This window comes from Macrosteles quadrilineatus, unplaced genomic scaffold (genome assembly GCF_028750875.1).
Source record: "Macrosteles quadrilineatus isolate MER2022 unplaced genomic scaffold, UCM_ALF_1.0 Scaffold_6__1_contigs__length_79288215, whole genome shotgun sequence".
Taxonomy (NCBI): Eukaryota; Metazoa; Arthropoda; class Insecta; order Hemiptera; family Cicadellidae; genus Macrosteles; species Macrosteles quadrilineatus.
The window spans coordinates 16258490-16282525 of NW_026542599.1; the positions used below are offsets into that span (position 1 = coordinate 16258490).

Genomic DNA, 24036 nt, shown 5'->3' on the forward strand with positions numbered 1-24036 from the left:
ATCACAGTGTCATCTTTCCATCAGTACTCCACATTGCAAAAGTATACCATAAATTTAAGACGGAAGACAAAACTCAGCTAAATAATTACGGACCAAAACCAATCCTAACATATTTTATTTTTAAATATAATCTAATAAACACCCTAAAAAGACTAGTATATCATCTCACTCACGTCAACCTCCTGACTCCAAATCAGCATCGATTTACCAAGGGTACGTATACTAGCACAGCTATTATATACTTGGTTGCGTATTTCATTGACAAAATTGAAAACTACGAGAACACCTAAGCTGTCATACTCAAAAGTCTTTGACTGCCTAGACCAAGATATTATCTTAGGTAAACTACAGTCAATGGAGTTAAAGGAATTACAAACAAGTGGTTTGATAGCTACCTGACTTACAGAAGTCAACTTGTGGAGTTGAGACACAATGTCAAAGGAGTCTCACAAATTGCAAGGTGTAGGCTACTTCCCCTAACAACAACAGTTCCCCAGGGATCAATGCTTGGAACTGTACTTTTCGTTTTGCTGACCAATGAACATTTAGCTGTTCAATATAGAACTACAATACCGAATTAATGTACTGTATGTGGACGACACAGCTCTGCTTTTTCAGAACTACAATCTTGACATCATAATGTTAAACGCTTATTTCACCGTGAATATGGTGTTTGAGTTATTAATGAATAAATTGACTACAAGCTCATCCAAAAATAACTTTGGAAGACTGAAAGGCCGATTTACCCCTCTCCCTGTTGTTAATCAAGTAAAGAAAACTGAACTTCTGGGAATCAGTTTGGATACACATCTAACTCGGGGACCACACATCAATGATCCATGCAGTAATATCAACTCTGCAGCCTACGTAACACGCAGGATTAAGCATATCTGTAGTCTTGACTCAGCAAAATTAGCCTATTACGCTACCTAAACTTATTTGATTATGACATTATAGTGTGGCGTGGTACATCGGCCTCAAGGAAGTTTTGACTGAACAAAAGCTAGAAGTTAGAACCCTTGTCATCTTGGTCAAACCTGACAACTGTTGTGATCGATGCCTTAAAAGAATTTTAAATCAAAACTGCCATATTAATCTACATCGAGAATTCATCCTCTAAATAGGTGGACTTGGCTCTCCTTAATAACTCTAGAAGACAGTGTTTAATACCAGACACGCTTAAAGAATTTTAGACACCGGACGGCCCTTTATTACAAGATACTCATTTCCATTAGTGCTTATCAATACGATCTTCTTCCTGTAGCCTAAACGAGTGACATGTGATGCATTAAAACGCACACTAACGTCTGGTTGGCCGGAAATACAGTCTACTCATTGGATGACGAGTGAATAAGCAAAATATCATAAAGACTATACCTTCTCTTTTTCTGTTCGTTATTGATAAAAGCTCATACTGTAACGTACATACAGTTTGAATTTGTATTAATCGAAACATTTACTAATCACAAACTCCACGTAAAAAAAATATATTTCTGATAACTTCCTCAAAATGTGTTAACAAGTGTGTTGATTAGTTTCAATGTAAGTCATAGCCTAAAATACTTTTTATAACGCCTAAGCAAACATCTTTGAATTAGAAATAACCTACCTTATAAGTTATGTATTGGAGTGGTAAACACATGTTTGTTATTTTTCATTGCAAGATAAATACGCAAACGTTTATTTTACTACTGTAACTTTAGTATATGTTTACAACTTAATGAAATGAAACAATTAATAGTTTGTTGACATTTAATATCCCTCTGATGAGTGTTTAAAATAACAGTGTGTATAATATAAATATGCTGTTGTATCATGCAATTTATATAATTGTTTTTGTTTGAATAATTGAAAGCTCAATTAAAGGTAAAATAAATGTTATTTTATCCTGTTTCAATTATTCGTACAACAATTTGAAAGGAAAACATTGGTTTAATACTTATTTTAATAATATTAATTTTATTTAAAAAATAACCTCTTTCTTTTAAGACAACCCATTTAAAAAAAAATGAAAAAATTGAATGAATGCTATTTTATTTCTTATATAAAATGAAGACCCCTCATACCGGGCTTATACCTTATTATTACTTATTTTCATGCATAAGTAGCATACATTAACTTTAAAAATTAGATAGTATAATATGGGTTTTTGTCTTGGATATAATTTACCATTTCCTTAACCGAACAAACACTTTCCATTCAAGTGAGCCAAACGTTGTTTCTACACAACCATTAAATCAACACTCTTGGTAATTTCAACAAGAGCTACTTTATCTTGGTCTCTCCAGTGTCTTACTACCTGCTGTTTTGTCTCTAAATAGTATTTATGTCCTTTTAGCGAGTAATATACACAAGTACTGTCATGAAGTTTAAACAATTACATATTTAACTCTTACCGATATATTTTTATATAAGTAAGCCAATCACAAAGCCAATTTAAGTTTTGCGCATACTAAAATGTTATGCTAATATTATGTAAACAAAATGCCCAGTAGGCTCTTGAAGCGTGAATATTTTTAACGATATTTATTTATTTAAATATTTTATGGTTTTTGTACGATATTTATCCTGTGGATATTCTATGGATGTTGCAAGCTTTACCTAGAATTTTGTAGTATTTGTAAAGTCATTTTTCCTCTGAAGATGGAAAATGATTTCAGGGATCATAAAATCGAAACTTTTATAATAACTGTCTTTTCAACTAGTCTAACAATGTAAGCAGGAAATATAAAATATCCCGGATAAGGGATAACAGTTTTGATTCTTTCTGAAAGTCTCAGTAGCTAGAGGCACATTAGATCCCAGGTGTGAAAACTGTAACTACGTTAGGGAAGTTTCTGTATCACCGCCATCCTTCACTTTGCAGTCGTTTTCTCTTCTTTCTGACACCTTACGAAATAATATGAGAATATTTCATCAACTTTTTGGTACTTTAGTATTATACCACACCTAAATTAGGTTAGGTAACCACATCTAGTTTAGGCTAGGTTAGACTAGGTTAGGATACGATAGGTTTCACCGGAAATTCTAAAATAAACGGAACATTTTAAATAAATACTACCAACTAAAGAAGGTTTATTTTCCTGGTACAGTAGATGAGTTCTAAGCAAGCCAAGAACGATGGCAATCTTAGCAGAGTATGGACCCGTGCTGTTAGTGGGTTAGAATACTTTTGCCATAAATGCCCTTCAACCAAGTGTAGAAGTATTAAGATTTTATCTATATAGTCTATATTAGAGTGTTTGATGAAAAAAATATGTTCCAGGGACTCTGTTAGTTCCTAAATGAGTCAATTGTTTTATTTTATTGATATAAAAAAAATATAAGTTATGTTAGAATTTCCTGGTACATGTAACTAAATGAGATACTATACTAGTCAATATGCTACTGTAAATTCAAATGTATAAAATTTTCGGACAAAAAATTTAAGATAATTGTAAATAAATCTATAGGTAAAAATCTTAACAGCAGAACATGTTCTAAGTACTATTGAAGACTTAGGCACAACACCAAGAGGTATGATAAGTGTTATATACTTAGGTAACGTATGTATTACCAATTTAAATACGACAACATTCACACGCTTAAGGGGGAGATGTTCAAGACAGATGAGTCTCTAAGGCGGTGTATTCACTTTGTCTGAAGATACGTTTGACTTAGTATAGCTTGGAGCCATTCTAAGCTTTAAATATAATCTAATATTATTAAACTCTTTGTATAAAGTGAGAGTTACGACAGCATATTTATTTTGAGTGATTTTATAATGGAAATTATACATCTGATTAATTTTCAATCGAGTTTTCAACACTACAGAAAAATATACAGTAATAAAATAATAGGATATAGTAAATATTCAAAAATATATATTTTTCGGGTCCTGGAAATATTACAAATATATAAATTATAATGAATCATAATGATTGGGTACTTGAAATTACTAAATGGTGACATAATATAATACAATATTAATAGGAAAAAACTAACTTTAATTGTAGGTAAACAAATTGGTTCTCATCTTATTCCTTATATAATGTAAATAGTATAATTGCAATTAAATACGATATCTGGGTTTAATTAATATTTTTATAAAAACATTTAAACACTTAACAGTAAAAGAAAAAAAATCATTAGTTTGCCGTTTATTATTTCGTACGCCTTTTAGTAATATATCCTTGTAGGACTGCATATAATGACCTAAAACTAACAGCATAAGTGAAAAAACCCGTAATTAAGAGTTAAACATCAGTACTGGAACATTTTTACTACGTAATTATTCAACGAGACGATATCGAAGGTAATGTATTGTCAGTCTGAGACATACAATAAAGCGTGATGCTATAACGTACTGTGTAATGAATAGCAAAATTATCAGCAATCTCATGATTCTATGAATTATTACTACTAATCTTCTTACAAAATATAACGAATAATAGGATCTCTTAGGGGGAATAACTACTGTATACATTACATAATAGTAAAACTCGTCTTATCCAGACCATGTATTTAGATGGTAAGGCTTAAAAGATATTACAGAGTTGAAATTTATTTGATTTAGCTTTCACGTGCTTTTATAATTACCATAGTAAACATTTATATTGAAAATACAGCTTAACGTATAAAAAACATTTAAGTCTGTAAACAATAAAAATATATGAAAACTACTAAAATATTTTAAAAACTTTTTCTATCTACCACTAAATATTTTCAATGCTTATAAATGCTTAACATAAATAACTAATCATTACTACTTATAATGCTTGTAAAGACATGACTACAAAAGTGTTTTGCTTCAACAAGATAAAAGTGACAAGGCATTTATGGCATAACTAACGACTCTGTTAAGCCCATTTTTTTACATCATTTATCAAGTATAACGTTTTCTCAGACTATATAAAGGTTTTGAAAATATATGATAAAAGATTTAGTCTGTTAGATCCTATAAGTTTAATCAAATAAACCCAAAAATCTATTTATTTATAATTGAAACCTTTAAATTTTTAAATTTCGGAATGTATAAACAATTGTTTTTAAACCTTTCAAAAATATGTTTTGAAACAAAACAATAGTAATTAAACTTAGATTAAGTTGATAGTAAAATAAAAGTGTATTTTTAAATTGCCTACACGAAATATGTGTTTATGCATATTTATTAGTTGAAGCTCATAAGATTCACTTACAATATAGATGTAAAAATTAAATGAAATATTCAACATGTATGCCATCGATGAAACGTGGTATGAGAAAAGAAACGTGGTAGGATCAGAGGATTTTTTAAATCTTTCGTTTGTCTCAGTTCCTATAAGATAGTCACGTCTCATGTTATGTTTCAAGAACACTTGCTAAAAAGTTGTCTTTAGCACGTTCTTTGCTCAATACAAAATTGACCCTTCGTTTTATAAAACAATACCGGAACGCTTTAAGGAGAAGCATTTGCCAGTATCGTCACATATTAACGTTCCTTATAAGTTATTCATCATAATCTGACTAAACTGAAAATGTTAAAACAACTGTGTTTTTATACGCTTCGAAAAACACTTTTACATTATTTGTATTTTCTCAATTTAATGTTCCCTTCCAAATCCAACTTATGCCAAGCGATCATTTCGCTTATACGTAATATAAGTAAACTATTATTTTTTTTATTTACTCACACTACATTGTAAATTGATTTTAATGTTCTGTAATGTTTTATGTATTTAATTTTTTGGTACACACGTATTATACTGACCAAACCTAATAATGTAACATGGACTAACCTAACATAAAGGTGGTTAGGTTAGGTTAGTCATCTTAGGTTGGGTTAAGTTAAACAGTTTTTCTTATGAAAACTAATTACAATCTTATTACAAAGCCTATTTACCGGTGTTGTTGTGTAATACGAAAGTACCTATTTTCTTTAATAAGAAGATAACTGGTTAGTTGTATTTTGAAGCACGCATATTAATTTTACTCCAGGAATTTCTGAAGTATTTAATAAATATAAAATATACGAAGAAAGTTCCTCTGATAGAATGAGAGGTTGTTGTGGCTCTACTGGGGCTCTAAATCACCGCTTGGCAACAAAGAATGGTCGTTAGCTGTAATTGACGATGCGCCTTCCTTGAATACTTTGACCTTCATTAACCTTGTGAGCTGTATAGAGCTGAAGAATTTAGAGCTTACTTGTTTAAAGAATTTTTAAATACTCAATTTAATATCAAGATAGCTTTTCCGTTTAAATTATAGCTGTAGAGACATTTAAGCTTTGAAAGACTTTGGATAAATTATTTATATAAATCTTTGGTCGTTATATAAATTTTAAAATTATTATTTTTCTTTAGCCCTACAACACAATCATTTTTGTAAATTACTAATGCATTTGAGTTAATTCAATAATACTATCTACCCATCTATGCTATTATGAAATGGGGGCGGTGTCTGTCTGTCCGGCTGCCGTGACTAAAATACTAAACCGATCCAGCCCAAGTTAAGCACAAAGATAGTCAACATACCTAGGAATGCCATAGGACTATTCACTTCTCTGAGTTCCTATCGGGCTCCACCGTAGGTTCTAACACGTAAATGTCCAAAGTTTTGGTGTGGTTTTCAAAAGTGAATATTCATTAGAATGGTCTCCATAGAAGCATGAGAAAACTCAATTTTTTTTCCATTGCGTTGAAATTTAAATGTTAACAAGCACGATTTTAAAAATAATTAGTTCACAGCTTCACACAGCTGACCCAAAGTAATTAAATATATTTAATCAACTATGTGGTATGATTTTTTATATAAAACTGTACGATGGATTACTTATTACGGAAAATAAATAAAAGAAACATCTTATAACACTTAAAATATATATTTACACTTATACTGTTACTAACAAGACGCTAAATATACATAAAAGAGAGTAAGTGAGGATCGACTTCGATTCACACACCAATCATCATCAGACCCAATAGGCAAATAACACTATATTTAGATTATTTATTCTAAATCTATTTAATGATTATAAAACTTAATTTTCTTACCGTTACAAAACACGGGTACAGCAGCTAGTTATCATTATTTTCTTCAATAATTGTACTAGTTTGCTAACGTTTTGAAGGCAGAAGACAATCACTCATCCTATCCTCTTCGTCCCAAACAAAGCTTAGCCATTCGTCTTCATATCTCAGCAGACTACTAGACTTGTCATTTTGGTGTTAGAATTGGGCAAACAAGTTTATATTTTAATGTGAGTTTTGAGCCTTAATTGTTAGCATTTACGGTTACGGTTGGTCACATTAATACTATGTCGGAGTAATATATTGCTTGAGGTTAATTAAAAGGAAAACGTGAAAGGAAACCAGTTGTATACTACTTGTGGCAAAACGTAAGTTCGATAATTAATTACCGAAGATATACTAAATGCCTTAACAATAAATAAGTTCAGTAGTAGGTCATTTGATTACAGTAACTGTGTTTATAATTTGTAAAGCTTATATCATACTTTATCATGATTAAAATGACTTGTTTAGCTCTTTTTTAATTCAACACTGTCTGTAAGCTTATAACTTTCATTGCTTGAGTAACTTTTGGACTGTCACGTTCCTGTAACGTTTCAGCAACACTTTACTAAAGTTTATTTCCAAGCTCAACAACTTGTGTTACTTTAGGATCTGTTATTTGTAACCGTTACAGAAATGGTGAGTCACGTTCTCGTTTTGTCAACACTTAACTTAAACTTATCTCTGAGATACTTGTTGTTTTACAAGATACCAATAATTGCAATATGTTATAATAAGAGGAATAGTGCGTGTTAGATAACACTTCACTGAAGGTCATTTATATGTTACTTAAAGTGATACATTAAGCTTTCAAATAAATAACCGTTATTGGCAATTTATTTCATGTAACCGGTTTGATAACACTTACAGTCTCAATTCCGATTATGCCTTTATACAGAGGAAACTTGTATTATGTTTGTTTCACATTTTATTGAAAATTTACTTAAGTTTATATTAATATAGTCAATTCTTTGTTTGAACCCCAAACTGCAATAAACCTTCGAACAAAAATATAGTCAAGCAGTTTTATCTATAATTCAATGATATTTAACTTATAATTTGAGTAAACATAAAACGCCCTTTTGGCAGCATCAAGCAATAATTATGATGAAAGCAAGTTTGAGTTGGAATTTTCTTTCTAATCCAAGTGTATTATAAACATGTTTGGTTGTATATTTTGTTTTGATGGTTTGATAATATGACGATTTATCCGTTTACATTACAGGTATTGGCTTATCATATTTAAGGCTAATAGAAGAAAATGTATGTATAGCTAGTACAGTATGTGATATAAAATATAAAGGTATGGATTTGTCACGAAGAGTCTTTATGATCTAGATTTTTGAATATATCTTGTATTTATGTATTTATTGTGGATTTTTACCTTAACTCTCAGACTTTGGGATTTATAATCTCATCAAGTATTTCAATGCAACAAAAATGTTTATCCCTTAAAAATTAAATGAAAAATTAATTCTAAAATACGACACTTATTTTAAAGGAACGTGTTAATTCAGATAATTAATTACGTTAATTGTAGATTTTAGCTATACGGATTAATTGTATATCCACCAAAAAGAACACCTTAAAGTAATATTACTGTATCACTTTTCTATGAATCACTATCTAAGGGTGATATTTAAATTTATTATTATATTAACCAAAGAAAGATACATGTTGATGAAAATGTACAATATGGGCTAACCCAGTACATAAGATTGTGTGATATTTACAAATTAACATAATAACTTCAAATACGTTAAGGCAACGTAATTAGTACTAAACGATACTTTGGTTTCATATTGAAATATATATTTTAAGGACGGTTGTAATTATCCCTTCAACCCGTCTATTGTTAGGATCTGGGTTATTGACATATGTCTTTGGCTGGTACATAGGTGAGTCCTTTATATTCTAAGGTATGGGACGTGTATTCGCCCTATTATGCTGTCGGTTTATTTGTTTATCGGCATTTTGGCAATCGTAAAGGTCACACTTTGCAAGTTAAGAACTAAAATATGTTTATTGATATCAATATCAAAATTTGAAAAAAGAGTATTTTCACATTATTTTATCTATATCCTATCACAATTTGTGCATACTCCTAAATTGATCTAGTATTTATTGACTTTCATTTTAATGTATTCAACTGACGCATGCTTCTCATCATTATTGTTGCGGATTGTTTGATCTAGTCCCAGGCAACCCTAGGGATATGTCAATGTCTATTGATATGGACAATGATCAGTGTTCACTAGAGCTTATATGTTCTGTAGCTGTGACCCTAGGGACTGGATCTATGATATCACAGGACCCTACATGTAGTTGATTGTTGGTTTGTGGTGACAGTGTGGTTGAATTACTGTTGAACCTTGATTGTTAAACACATATCAAAAAATGAATCACTGTCAACTTATCTAAGGAGAGAACAGCTTTCTGATTGTTGTATTAGAACCAGAATTATTTTAAATGATTATGTTAGTCCATTCTATAACAACAAATAAATAAAATTAAAAAAAATATATAAAAATAACTCTTTTAATTTCAAGCTTAAAAACCTATTTTGATCACTCAACTAGGTACATATTTTTTGTTAAGTTTTTGTTAAGTCAGCTATGCATATTAATCAAGCCCGCATATGACCTAATTTAAAAATCTTTCTTTACATATAACTTTGCATTGCATACAGTGCCATGTATTAAACTAATATGTTCGCGACCATATGATCCTCGTAGTGTTAAATTATTTATCCATTTACATGCAGTAGGTCGAACTATTAATTAGGAATACATGTCTCTTAAGCACTTAATAATGATAAGCAATTATTTTAGAACATTCGAAAATTGTTGGCCTAGTGGCTATGGAGCTGTTTAATTTTTGCAACAGTTTGAGTAAGTTTTTTTGTAATTTATGAAAACAAAACATATGAGTGTCTATTTACCAACATACGAAACATCGTGTCCATGGACACTAAAACATCCCGTAAGTATATATTAGAGCTCTTTGCATTAAAAGTTATCATATTTCTTATAGTGAGAAAATATATTGTCATATTAAAGAACTAATACCATAACTTGCGGACTTTTGACTATTGATAGTCAACAGTTGATCTGTAATTATATTTCATTCTATTCTTTTACTTTGGACTGGTAGTTTTTTTATTAGTATTGCTATTTCAGTTGTATTAATTTATGATTTTAATGATGGATGTAACTTTTTGGAAGTATTAGGTTGCAATATACTCTTGCTATTGTACATTCTAAGATATTCTGGCGTCAAAATAATAAAATATTTGTTTTGTTATAATTTGTTGACACTATATCTCTTCAAATCTAACTCCAATCCTTCTAATTGAACTAATCATTGTGGTTTTTTATGCAATAGATTGTTTCATAAAATGTAATGATACTTAAGACAATGTTAGGGTTATGTAAAATGCTTAGTAAATACAAGGTTTCCAAGTTATTGATTAGTATTTGTAATCTTCGCTTACCATTAAAATGTAAATAATATTACTAAAAAAACGAATATTTTTGAAGGATTATGTTTCATAGTGAACAAGAAAACTTAAATGACATTAATTATGGATTGAAAAAAACTTGATTCAAACAAAATTAATATTTAAGTATGAGATAATTTAATATGGGGTTTCTCTTGACTATAATTTGCCATTTCCTTAACTGAACAAACACTTAACATAGTAATCCATTCAAGTGAGCCAAACGTTGCTTCTACAAGATCATTAAATCAAGACCCTTGGTAATTTCAACAAGAGCTACTTTATCTTGGTCTCTCCAGTACCTTACTACCTGCTGTTTTGTCTCAAAATAGTATTTATGTCCTATTCAAAGTCTAAGATATGCAACAGAGGTAGCAATCCTGTTGCTTTAAGAGTAAAATTTGCTAAAGCGTTAGCTTGTTTATTTATTAAATTCGGAGTGAGGATTGAAATTATGTTTTGTAATAGTGAAATCTAAAATGTATTTGTTTAGACTTTGCATTGCCTTTTGTAAAATCACTCAAGATTATTTTAAAAGGATCTTTTAACAATTTCGTTAAAATCATGCTGAAATAATTTGTAAGTTTGCTGCACTAATCAATAAAAAATAGTAATGTCCGTTTCCTTAATACGTTTTCTTAATCAAATAAAGTTTATTATAATTGAAAAAAATTAAAAAGATTGTAAATAATAAATGATAATGCCAAGGATCTAAAAAAAGGCAATTACAACATAAAAATTATTGTTTGTTTACAAAAAGATTAGTGTATAAACGCAATTTGAGCAATATTGATTATTCATGGGAAAATACAATTTACAATTGAGCTGCACGAAGTAATAACTGTTTTCTTTTGCAAACCGGATGAGGGAGGAGCTCTATAATCCATTGATCAACCAATTTCTTTCTTCTCTGCCCATTTATTTCTATCACTTATTTTCGAAACTACACATCCTGTTAATAGATGTTTGTGTTCAAATATTATATTTTTAATGTTGAACATTTGCTTAACTATGGGAGTATCTGAGTATTGAATGGAAATATAAATATTGCTTGTTTTTATTTGTTTTGTGTGTTTTATTTTTAAATAGTAAACAATTAAATTTATACGATTTAATCAAATAGTAAAATGAAAAAATTGCATTTTGTTTTTTATTGAGCTAAAAAGACAAATCAAGTTTAGGGTCTAATTCCTAAATGAATATTACATGTTCTATATTTATATTTTCATTATCATTTCTTATAAGAAGCTGTTAAATCTGTTTTGAAAGTTAACATAGTTTATTATGTAATCTTTAACTGTTTTTAAACTTCAATATGCATGCTAAAAACATTTAAAATTGCATTATTCGATGAAACGTCGCCAACGGTTAATGTTTAAAATAACACCTCAATGTGTTTGTTATTAATATATTCTTATACTATTATGCACGTGTGTGTAAGGAGCAGTCAGCTTTACTTTTCCTTACCATGACCTCTAAATCAACCCAAAACAACCTTGTTAGCTTATCATATTATGTAAAGAAACCTTGATTTCACAACTCAAAGAGAGTTCGTTATCCCGTTTGATTGAAGCTACTTTGCATTAGGTCCAATTTTCCACAACGAATGTGTATAAATAACATGAATAGTCATGACTTGGAAGTTTTACTGTAAAGTAATTATTTGGCATATTGGAATGAATCGTGAAGACAAACATCTTATAACAATTGCTATTAAAGATTTTATTTTCTATGTTATTTATTTGAAACACATTGGTAAAGTATTTATGTTGAAAGAAATATCGAAGACTTAGAATCCGTATTGAAGTTCATAAACTATTATGTAAGCATGGCTTAATGAATATTAAAAATTTATAATTGGTATTTATCTTTTCCATGCCGGTGAAATATTTGCAGAAAAAATTATCGAAGGATTTCAGGGCAATCAGTCCAAACCCGTGTTGTAGATGTGCCGGAAATCGAACCCGGCCTTTCACAGCAGTCCAACACTTTTTTCAGTTAATTTTAATTTAATGTTTTAGCATTAAGTAACATTATTGACTGTACCTATTTCTGTATTATTATAGGTCAATGGAATAAATACTCTTGACTCTTGACTTAGCGCTAATCAATCAGCTAGCAACACACTGTAACCGAATTCCCAACTCCATTGATCAAAAGGGTGAAGCCCTTGGAAGCGCAAAATCAATGGTGGGATTCCGGCACAATATTGCTGAGGTGGAGGACCAACAATGACAACACAAGAGCTGGCTGGACAAAAATATAAATTTATTCAATTCAATATATATAGGAAAAATATAACAATACAACAATAAATAACAATAAACATTAGGCATTGCCCTAGCCAAGATAATAATCAAAGCTTTAAAAATATTTAAAAATTTCTTTAATAAAACGATTTAATTTAAAATTAGAAATGCTATATTTTGGTAAGCCTGAAACTGCCATAAGGCGAAAACATTTAGATGTACTATTTCAAACAAGTTTAACTTCAGTTAGGTTAGGTGGCCACCTTATAAAATCATTTTTAAAACATTTAAAAGAAATCACATTAGCCCTAGGCCTACATTTAAAATAAATAATCTTTACATTTACAAACATGAAAAAACATTTACGCTATCAACAAATGTGGTCGCCTCGCAAAAATATATTCCAACAATATATTCCAAGCGGTAAAATAACCGTCAAGGAAAAAAAAAAGATTTTACCCTCAATCAAGGGGTGTGAAACAGAATTAAGAGAAAATAATTTAAAATTTGAATAAAAATATTAAGGATAAATTAAATTTAGAGAATGAAAGCCTAATTTGTTAAATTGCAGGTAAAAAGATTACAAGGTTTAGTTATATAAGTTAAATAAAAAGGTGCCTATGTTGAGTGAGATTTCTTCATGATGGATGAGACTCTCCGAATGGACTGGACTGACCTGACCGTAAACCCTCGCTGTTGTCCAGGTGGGTTAGCAGGGAGTAGAAGTGAGCCAAGGGCATGGTGGCCGCTCCCCAGACACGGCAGCACGGTGTTAGGCCGGAGTAACTGTAGTCCTAGCGGTGTAGGTGGGTGGTGCACAGGGAGTGGTATGGCGCAGTCCCATCAGAAGTCAGTCCCACCGGAGAATGCTCATAAGGGTGCAGGTTCTAGCATTCTAAAGGTGGCAGGCCGCAGGTGGAGTCACCGACCCTGATACAAAGTATAGATCACTGACCTGGCCTAATTAAGGCTAACATGTCTCAGAGTCCACAATTTAGTTTGCACTAGGTCTGAATAAATCAAAAGAGCGTAAAACATTCTCTTTACCTGCAGTCAGCGACCACATTTTTACAAAAGCTGTTCTAGCGTCTAGCCTAACCAAACATTGTTTTCTAGAGAAAGGTAACATGATCTCACATGAATGAAAATGCATGAATGTGCTTGCTTACTATTCACAAGTTTAAGAACAAACAAAATGGATATTTAAAAGGTTATTATCTTGGCTAGGCTACTGTATTTGACCAGCAAAAATTTAGGCTAGCAAAAGTTACTAGCACAAACAAAATTAGAACTAGCCTAGAAACGTTTAACATGATTGGGTCCAGACCAGCTCACAGTTAAACACAAAAATTACACAAAATGACTCAAAAAAATTACACAGAAATGACGTTAACACTTTAACTTGGTCTTTTAACCTTAAACGTGAAAATTGGCTCAACCTTTAATATCACTTGTACTGACCAAGTTAACTCAACGAGGCATGCACATTGTGTTATCTAGTGGACTCGAAACTCTCAGAAAACAGTACAATAAACATCAAAATGACTCTATAAAACATTTCTGAACGATAGTGAAACAGTGAAAATGAAACAAAATGAAATAAGCGAGGACTAGGCCTGGCGAATTCAACTTACCCGTGGTATGAAAACTCTACTCGCAGAAATGCTCCATTCCGAGCAGTTGGAAACGGGTCTATGAAACTAAAAACTTCAGGGTTCACAAAAGAAAACTCTTCCGGAAGAAAACCCCGTAGCCTTGGAACAATCTCAAACCCAAAGTCTGACAAAACGGGAGCCACAAAATCACCCGAACGACGTCCAGCAGAACGCAGCCAGTAGCACCAACCACGCAACAAATTAAACAGTGCCGTTGAGCATTGAGCACATACACACGGCACAACACTAAAGTGCTGTAACAGTTTTCATTTCTTTTTAACATTGGTTATTAAAATTGTAAGATCTGTAACTGCATTAGGAAGGTGTCTAGTATTACAGTCTACCTCACTTGTTATTAAAAAAGATTTTTAATGTAACGTGTTATCGGTAAGAAAAGAATAAAATATAGGATTACCTTTTTTTTGTAAATTAATGCCCAATAAATTCAATATATTCTAATTGTTGTACAAAGGAAATGATAAATATAGAGATGCGTGAATAATTATACAATAGATTTAAACAACAAAAACAGTAACTGAATAGCTTCAAGACAAAGCAATATAGCAATTGTCAGCTACATTATTGTTGTACAAAAACCTAAAACTTCACTATCACCCTAAATCCCTCCCTGCACTTTCACCCTATATCCCTCCCCCCTCTTAGCAATTTAACCATTGCGGTCACCCTTTAACGTTGAAATAGGTTTCTGTAACACCATTAGCATTCCATTACCTCGAGGGTGGCTTTTCAAAAGTTCAAAAGCAATTCAAGCAGTTCAAAAATATTCCAGCTTATTAAAATAGATGTATTATAATCTTTTTACATGAGAATTTTTATTGTAAAAGATAGTTTCCACGTACACTTCAATAGTATATTTAAAGAAAACTGTTTAAACGCTGTCTATTTTTGTTGTTCTACTATTTGTTTTTATCTGTGAGCATATTAAAAAACACCTGTGTTAATGTAAACGCATTGAATGAGGTTGAAACATTTTCACTTGACGAGTTTGATGTGTTACATTGCACGATAAATGTCCGTTTTAATACTACTGTACCACTCCACTATTAGGTCGGTGTATTGTTTCCAGGATTTTAATTTTATGAATAATCACAAACACTCGATTAACAAGCATCATGGGATTTTTTTCAATATTGTTAAATATACATATTTCAATTTACCATTCAATTGTGTTCCTAACTCTTGAATATTTGTTATGTTGAAAATCTTCTTTATTATTACAGTTGTACTAATAGCTATAAATATATATTTCACATACAAAAGGTAAGTGAGGCAACTTTACTTTTAAGACCCAAGACAAATATATAAAAACATGCTCTAGCTATCCTATCAAAAGCCATAAAAACATTATTGTATTTAAAAAATAATATTAATAATTATAAAAACTAAGAAAATCTGGATTTTAAGAAAACATTTGGATTAATTTTTAAGTCAACTGATGCGAATAACTCTGAAATATATTTTCTGTATCTTAAGGTCGGTACATTACCTAGAGTAGCAAGTATTATATCTAGGTAACGTAGTATTGTAAATACACATGCTTATATATATACAGACTGTTCCAAAAGTCCCGGACTGGTTTAATATTTTCTAAACGACAACAGATAAATCAATAAGATTTTGCACATCAACACCACACTTAAAAATCTACTTTTTTAAGGAACGATCAATTTTCTGTCATATCATGGGGACGTCCCACGAGGAGTCAGAAGGAAATCTTAAATGGGAGCATAGGTCAATATGCACATCAGTTTAAAGGGCTTAGCTAGCAGAGTTCAATGCCGGAAACAGCGCCTCGAAAGGATCACCCGTTACAAAATGGCGGCCGTTCAAAGATTTCGTGAACCTGCCATTTTGAATCTTTGAACGACTGCCATTTTTTACTCAGGCGTTCTTTTGAGCTTGAATTTACGGCATTGTAATCTACTAGTGAAGACCTTTAATTTGATGTGCATATCGACCTATGCTTACGTGAAATTTTTTTTTCCGATTCCTAGGGCTGTGCCCCCAATACAAATTAAATGAATCTTTGAACCACTATCATTCTTGACTTGGTTGTCCGTTTGAGTTCAAATTTTCAGCATTATATTCTAGTAGTAAAGACCTTTAATTTGATGTACATGTCAACCTATGCTTCTATTTAAGATTTCCTTCTGACTCCTTGCGGGACGTCCCCATGATGTGACAGACAATTTACATTTCCATAAAAAAGTTGATTTTTAGGTGTGGTGTTGATGTACAAAATCTTATTGATTTATCTGTTCTCGTTTAGAAAATATTAAACCGGTCCGGGACTTTTGGGACAGTCTGTATATTCACACGCTAAAGGGGAAGCTGCTCAAGACAGATGAGTCTCTAAGGCAGTGTATTCACTTTGTCTGAAAAAACCTTTGACCTGGTATAGCTTGGAGCCATTCTAACCTCTAAATAGAAGGTGAGAAGCAATCCTTTTTATATTGAATCCGAGTACAAGATCTCTATATCCATTTATTGCTGTATTAATCATCAACGTTTATATGTGCCTTTTTATAAGAGTCTATGTTCGGTTGATTTAGTAAATTCTCAAATATAAAATAGGCGGGGGGAGGTTTCATGGTTAGGCTTACATTTTATAGAAAGCAATTTGATTTATATTATGTCTATATAATTTTATGTCTCTATAAGTTTATGTATAAATGTGCTATAGTGAAAAATCTGCTACAATCTGATAAGTGTTTATTCAAAAATAATGTCGCGAACCAGCGTAATCGAGCAATGAAAACAGCGTTCTTTATGAGGGGAGTGTTGTTTATGGGGGTTGGATTCTTCCAAAGTTCCTACTTTTTGCCCTAAAAAATTTAAATATCATTTAACTACTGATAATGATTCGATTGCTTCGTGGATGAAAATAAATTTATCTTTAATAATAAATTTATATATTTATATATATATATATATTCAAGCGTTCTTAAACGCATGATGGTACAGAGAACATTCTTTGAAATTGTAAAATGTAAATTCTTATTATATTCTTATATGTTGAAACTTACAAAACTTTAGTAGTTTGAAATTTTTATTGAATAAGTTGAGTTTATTTTGAGCGAAGCAGTCAGTATTTTGCTAACACTTAACCTTCCTTGTAACAAAATTAGTTTGTTAGTTGTCCTAGGACGCACGTGCCGGAAATTGTTTTTTATGTTACTTTAAGTGAGACCTAGGGGTTATGGCATTATCACTTAGATTAAGTATTTAGGTGATTTGGCAGGATTCGAACCGGGGACCTCAGGGACCGAAGTCTCGTGCTCTAATCACTAGACCAGCCCACTCCGCCCAACACTAAAAGAAAGTACCAAATACAATAATATTACTTAAATATGTAATATAATTTTTTTCAAGAACGAAATTATCATATTTTTTATAAACTCATTGTTTATTATATACCTTACCTAATTACCAAATTATAAAGTAACAAAGGGAACTGACTGTTGGACTCTCTGAAACACGCAACATAGCATGATGTTATAAGGTATTGTGTAATAACATAGCACCAATATGAGCTACCTAATGATCCTATGACGTATTAGTACTAATTTACTGAACAACTTTAATAACTAATTAGTAATGAGACATCTAAAGTCTTCAACATTCAACTAGTGAGTACATTTTCTAATGGTGGAAATCATCTAATTTTGTTTTCTATAAAAAGTAAATCTAGGCTGTAAGATCTTAAATAATATTAATGAATATCATGATCATGAAAGGTAATAATGTTCTAAATGAAGAAAGGAGAATTTATCTGCCAGAATAACTGAACAAATTATGTAGGCCTAAATAAAACGAATTTTTAATAAGTTTAAAATTCATCCATTGATGTATAAGAGAGGAACTTACGTACAAGTTGCCTTTAGTAACACTTAGATGATACCTGAAAAAGTCATAAACTTATAAATAATGGTAAATAATATTGGTTCAGCTTTTTCTAGGACAATAATAACTTCATTGGTAAATCAATTATTCTTACGAATTTTATGAATAGCTTTAGCTAGGTTTTTTATATAGTGGAGTTAGACGGCAAAAGACATATGATTCCCTTTGATATATTCAATTCGTCTTGCCATAAGGATAACTCGGACTATAGTTCGGCCGCTTAGAAAACGACCTGCGCGCTAATGCTAAACCAATGCTGGAGTAGGTCGCTTTCTAAGCGGCCGAACTATAGCTAGAATATATTTAAGACTTTCTTCTAGGGGTAAAGTTGATTTGAATGTAATATTATCTAGTATAAAGATAGGCCTATAGATTTCGTGAGTGTACCAGTATATGGGGATTCATACAGGTGTACATCTGTTTAATTAATTGATAAGAAAGTCCTAAAATCTATTTGATTAAGATATTTTTTACATTCGGTAAGTCTTTTGGCCTATCAGAAGATACAGTTTTTACGTGAATTTGACGTTTATTATGGATTTAGATATTTTTTAGAATATTTTTACTTGATTTTCAAACTAAATGCTAAGCATTTGATTAAAATAAATCTTATGTAATAGCACTTAATTGTTACAAGGTTTACCTCGATTATTATTTCTCTTAAAAGTATTTAAAAATATAAAGCTTCAAAAATGTAATTTTAATACTGTAATTGTAGCTTTGTTGCTTTCTTGAATTGTAGAAAGAATGTCTAGAAACCATTTAGTCCAAGTTTTTGAGATTTTACATTTCACTTAAACTACAAAAAAAGTTCTCAAAAGCATTTGAGTGTTTCATTTATCCGCATTGGCTATAAAACACCCCTCGGCTACAAAGAATGGTCGTTAGCTGTAATTGATGATGCGCTTACTTTAAATACTTTGACCCTCATTAACCTTGTGAATTGTAGATAGTTGACAAACTTGGAGCATTCACCACTGAATTAACAATTAAAACACTTAATGTAATCTGTTGATAGTTATTCTAGCCGATCATTGTTTCTAACCAAGGTTTGAAAATGGATTGTGTATGTAAATATAATTTGACTAGTCAATTTAAATATTATATGTCTTTGTCCTTTAAGTAAGCAGTATGTTTCTAGAATATCTAACATCACCATAACAGTTACATAAAAGCTGAGTTTATTGTTTTTTTTGTTGTTATCTTTTGACGACATGCATTTTAATGAAGGCATATTAAAGAATATGGTTTGACTGTACACATTATTTGTTCGTGTTTTAAGGTTTCTCTTGACACATAGTAAGTAATCAATAGTTTTAGAGAAGTAAAAAAATCTGAATATCCAGATTTCAAGCAAATGTAAGCATTCGGTTCTGCATTAAAATTTTACACCTTATATAAGTTAAGTGTTCTATAGTTACAAAAGGGGCAAAACCTAAATTAATTAGATTTTCAACAGTACACCTACTGGAGGTTGAACAAACAACCAAACGTTTGTATATTACTTTGTCAGTTTTACACATTTTCTAACGTTTGAAAGTTGAAGGTAATCACTCATCCCGCCCTTCTCATCCCGAACAGGGTATAGAGCATTCATCTTCATTATCTCTGCAAACTACCTGACATACTGGTCCAAGAGATGGGCAATATAGTTTGTATTAGTTAATATCTAACTTGATGGTGGCCAAATTATACAAACTCAATACATTGTACAATATCAAAATAATGTAAATAATAATACATTGTGAGTAAATTATCCTTCAGCAAAAGCATTATGGTATATGTACGGGACCAATTTTATCTTTGAAATTTGCAATACAGAAATAGTCTATGTATGAATAAAATCTGCAACATCATTAGGTATATCTTTTGTTGTACTTGATCTAACCGAGCTTTTGTAGTTTTCATGAGTATAGAATTAAGGCCTTCTTTGTAATGACAACAGTTTACATATTATCATGATTACTGCGATTATTTATATTATCATGGTTACACTATCATTCCAATTCAATCATAGAGAATGATCAAACAAAATGTCGACTTAATATTAAATTTTAGAACTATAGTTTTTTAGGTATTATGTACTATAAAAATTAAGAGCTATGGTACTATTACTTGTAAATAAATGCGAATATTGGTTGTTCAAAATACTTACTATAGTTTATTTGTATAATAACTGTTAGTATGCAAACCAAGTACTGTTTATTTGAGGAGTTAAGTAAAGTATTTTTTTTTTTTTTTTTTGTTAACAAGATAAAGCTGTATGATCCAACGAGTTGACTAATAGCTATGTTACGCCTGGGGCCCTATTTTTGAAATGGTTGACTGTTGAGTTGAGTGTCGAGTCATTCTATTTCCAATCGTTTCGTATTTTTGAAACGGTTGACGGTGGACTTATACAACCAAAACTACTCAACACCTATCGAGCTGTTGAGTGGAGGTTGACTGCACTTTCTTCTTCCTCTCTTTCGGCAAAAAATTACTCTTTTTGAGACGACGCCATATTGTTTTGTTATTGCTTTAATTTACTAATTGCGATTTAGAGGTTATGTATTTGTTGTCAATGTATTAGCACCCAATTATGCGATTGTTTTCTGTAGAATAATCGCATTTTAATTTTATTTACTGTGTCAATACTAGACTATTTAATCAAGGGTTTTATTCTTGTTGGAATGTTTGAAATAGACTAGGCATACTAATTGAACTTATTATAAGATAATTATTGTTATTAGACCTATGATTTAAGGTATTAAAGATTGTGGTAGAGAGAAACAATATCATAGTTTGTTTCAATACCATTCGCCTAATAAAGGGATCAAATTAATTTAAGTTACGATATGCTTTCAGTGCAATGGCAAATAGCCGCTTTAACCTAAATAAAAAACAATTAAAAATAACATAAAACAAACCGATGAAGGAAACTAAAATAAGGTGATGTGTTCCGAAATAGAGACGAAGAAAGCAAATAATAATGTATTTAGGATGAGTGTAGGACCTAAAGTAAAGTGCAGCCTATGCCTAAACTTATAATTAGCTACACCCTAAAACAAACATCCATAGTAAATTTTATTTTTTATACTTAAGTTTATTACTTTATTTAGTTTACTTTAGTTAATTACTTAAGTTAAGGTACTTTGCAATCACTAAGATTAAGCAAGACATAACCTCAATCTCAATCTCTCAAGAACGGAGTTGACAGTTTACCTCAGTGTCTCGAAATATGGCAGATTGAGATTAGCTGCCAGATTTTAGAGTAAGAAGAGGTTAAATCGAAGTCCGCAAGAACTCTGCATTGTGATTGGTTCAAAATGACGTCATCTGAATTTTTGACGGTCGTATGCTCTACATTTCCACCACGAGTCTCTCAACTAGTGATTCCCAACTCGCATCCCAACTGTTGGGTTTCAAAAATACCAAATCATGTTGTTGGTTGAGTTGAGTGCTGACGATTGACTCAACTGTCAACCATTTCAAAAATAGGGCCCCTGGTGTGAGACACCTCCATTAATAATATTGAATTCCCATTTATCTCAAAAAACTGTAGATGAAAAGCAAATATTTATTTATCAGATTGAAGTTGAAATTACTTTAGTTAAATGTATTTAATTTAACAACAGTATGTGTAAGTGTTTTTAATAGATTGACCTCTGGTGAATCTTGAATATTAAAAATATTTACTCATCGAAAACAAAATGTTATAATTTATAAAATATAAAATATTTGTATAATTTTTAAAACAAATATTTGTAGAAACCTCTGATAGTGTAACCTGTTATTAGCTGCTATAACATATTGGTAATCTCTTAAATAAATATAGTTTTATTTATTTATAGTAAGCTTAGAATTTGTTTATTGCGTAGATTTGATATAATAGATTCATCAAAAATACAAGTTAGCTATGTTCTCTTAGAACTTTTGCAACATTCATCTAACCATTACGTGATGAAAAAAATTGTAGAGCAAGCTAATGTAATTTGCAATAGATAATATGAGTTTTAATGAAGTCTTTGCAAAGTTTCAGCAGTTCTTAACTTAAGTCGTATACAACTTTTTGTTTGAAATAAATGCAAAATTTTTAGACTTAATATTTTGTCATATTAGGTTTTGACTTATAATTATAAGGTTTTTTTATTAAAACTAACTTAGCTCAATTTATAAGAGGAACTAAAATGAGATTAGTTTTAAGGGAGGCTGTTATTTGCTTTAGGCCTAAAATCAATCAAAATTGTTATTATTATGACATTATCAACTCAAGTGTAACGCTATAATAGATTTTTTTTTAATTTTTACTGTTTCCTACTGTTGGTAAAAATGGTGCAAAGCTTCAGGTAAATTTTATTTATAAATAAGTCACATTTTTCTGTGGTTGGACAACACATAAGCTGTATGTATCAATACCCAATATATTATATAGGAGCTTTGACTATTAATACAACTTCTGTATCTAATAGTCAATGATAGGACACATAATAATCAAAAGAGGTTGAACCCCTTAATACGTGTGTCATATTACTGTACTTTTCCAAGCTTATTTAACATTATTATAGTTACATGTAACAATATTAATATTGTTTTGTCAAAAGTTGTTGCTCCATTTAACTTAATACTGTTGGTTGATTTTTACCTTGTTCTTATCTTTCATTAACTTTTTGACAGGGTTTATTTCTATGAAACTCAACAACGTAATTTACTCTAAGACCTGTTATTTGTAACAGTTTCTACAAGGCCTGGTCACATTCTTATTTCTGCAACAGGTTATTAAAGTTTATTTCTGAGATAACTCAACATGTTATATATAATAGTAAGCTTTTAAATTTGTTCTCGTTACTGAAATAATAGGTTATATTTGTGTTTTGCAGCTATTTATCCGAAAGGAACTTAAAATGGCTAGGTCATCTGTCCAAGTATTTATACTGGCACATTGGTTCCAGGGAAAAAGGTATGTATAAAACGTGTGCTTAAACCTCAACTAGTGTCTATTTAAGTGATGTTTAAAAAGTGATCATATTTTTTTGTCAATTCAAATTACATTACTCATTGTGTTCTTTGAAATAATAGAAAACTTTGCATTTTATTTAAGTTAAAGCTGATATTCTTTAAAATGTTTATTTTCCTTACTGTTTCATAAATCAATTTTAATTTGTCAAACTCATGTTTGATAGTAGATTTGTTTAATATATTTCATACCACTTTGGTGGTTTTAAGAATTCCTATTTGAAGGTACTCAACATTAAATATTCATTATCCAACGAGAGCTGTTTTATTTACCACCGGATCAAAGGAATTAGTAATACAACTCTAAAAAAGAAATGGTTAAACACTAAGATAAATAACTATAAAGTGTGCTATTGTTTCTGGTTTCTATATCTTTGTTCATTGTAGGTTACATTGCCTGCATGTTTAAACTTTTACAATTTTAATAGAATAGAATTATTTAGTAAAGGGTTTAAACATAAGAGAACTAATAAAACAGTGATGGCTGATTCTTCAAAAAAGTTATAGATATAATTGGCAACGTTTACAGAATTACAGCATCATAACGGTAAATATAGTATTATAATAAGTGCTATTGTACTACTAATGCGAAAAAATGTCAAAGGTAAAATACATTAAGTTTGAATTATTGATATTTAGGAAAAGATTAGTATTATTATTTACTTTTATAAAAAAATAGACACTTA

General features: G+C 30.6%; 2 protein-coding genes across 4 annotated transcripts in view; both read right to left on the reverse strand.

Annotated features, from left to right (window-relative positions):
- Positions 1-13516, reverse strand: part of LOC128996651 (uncharacterized) — a 49187-nt gene extending 35671 nt beyond the window's left edge. The window contains exon 1 of the mRNA XM_054422076.1: positions 13453-13516. Within this exon, the coding sequence (XP_054278051.1) occupies positions 13453-13516 (64 nt within the window). The remainder of the gene's footprint in view (positions 1-13452) is intronic.
- LOC128996268 (hemicentin-2) overlaps positions 1-24036 on the reverse strand; it is a 420963-nt gene that overhangs the window by 368496 nt on the left and 28431 nt on the right. The window lies entirely within an intron of this gene.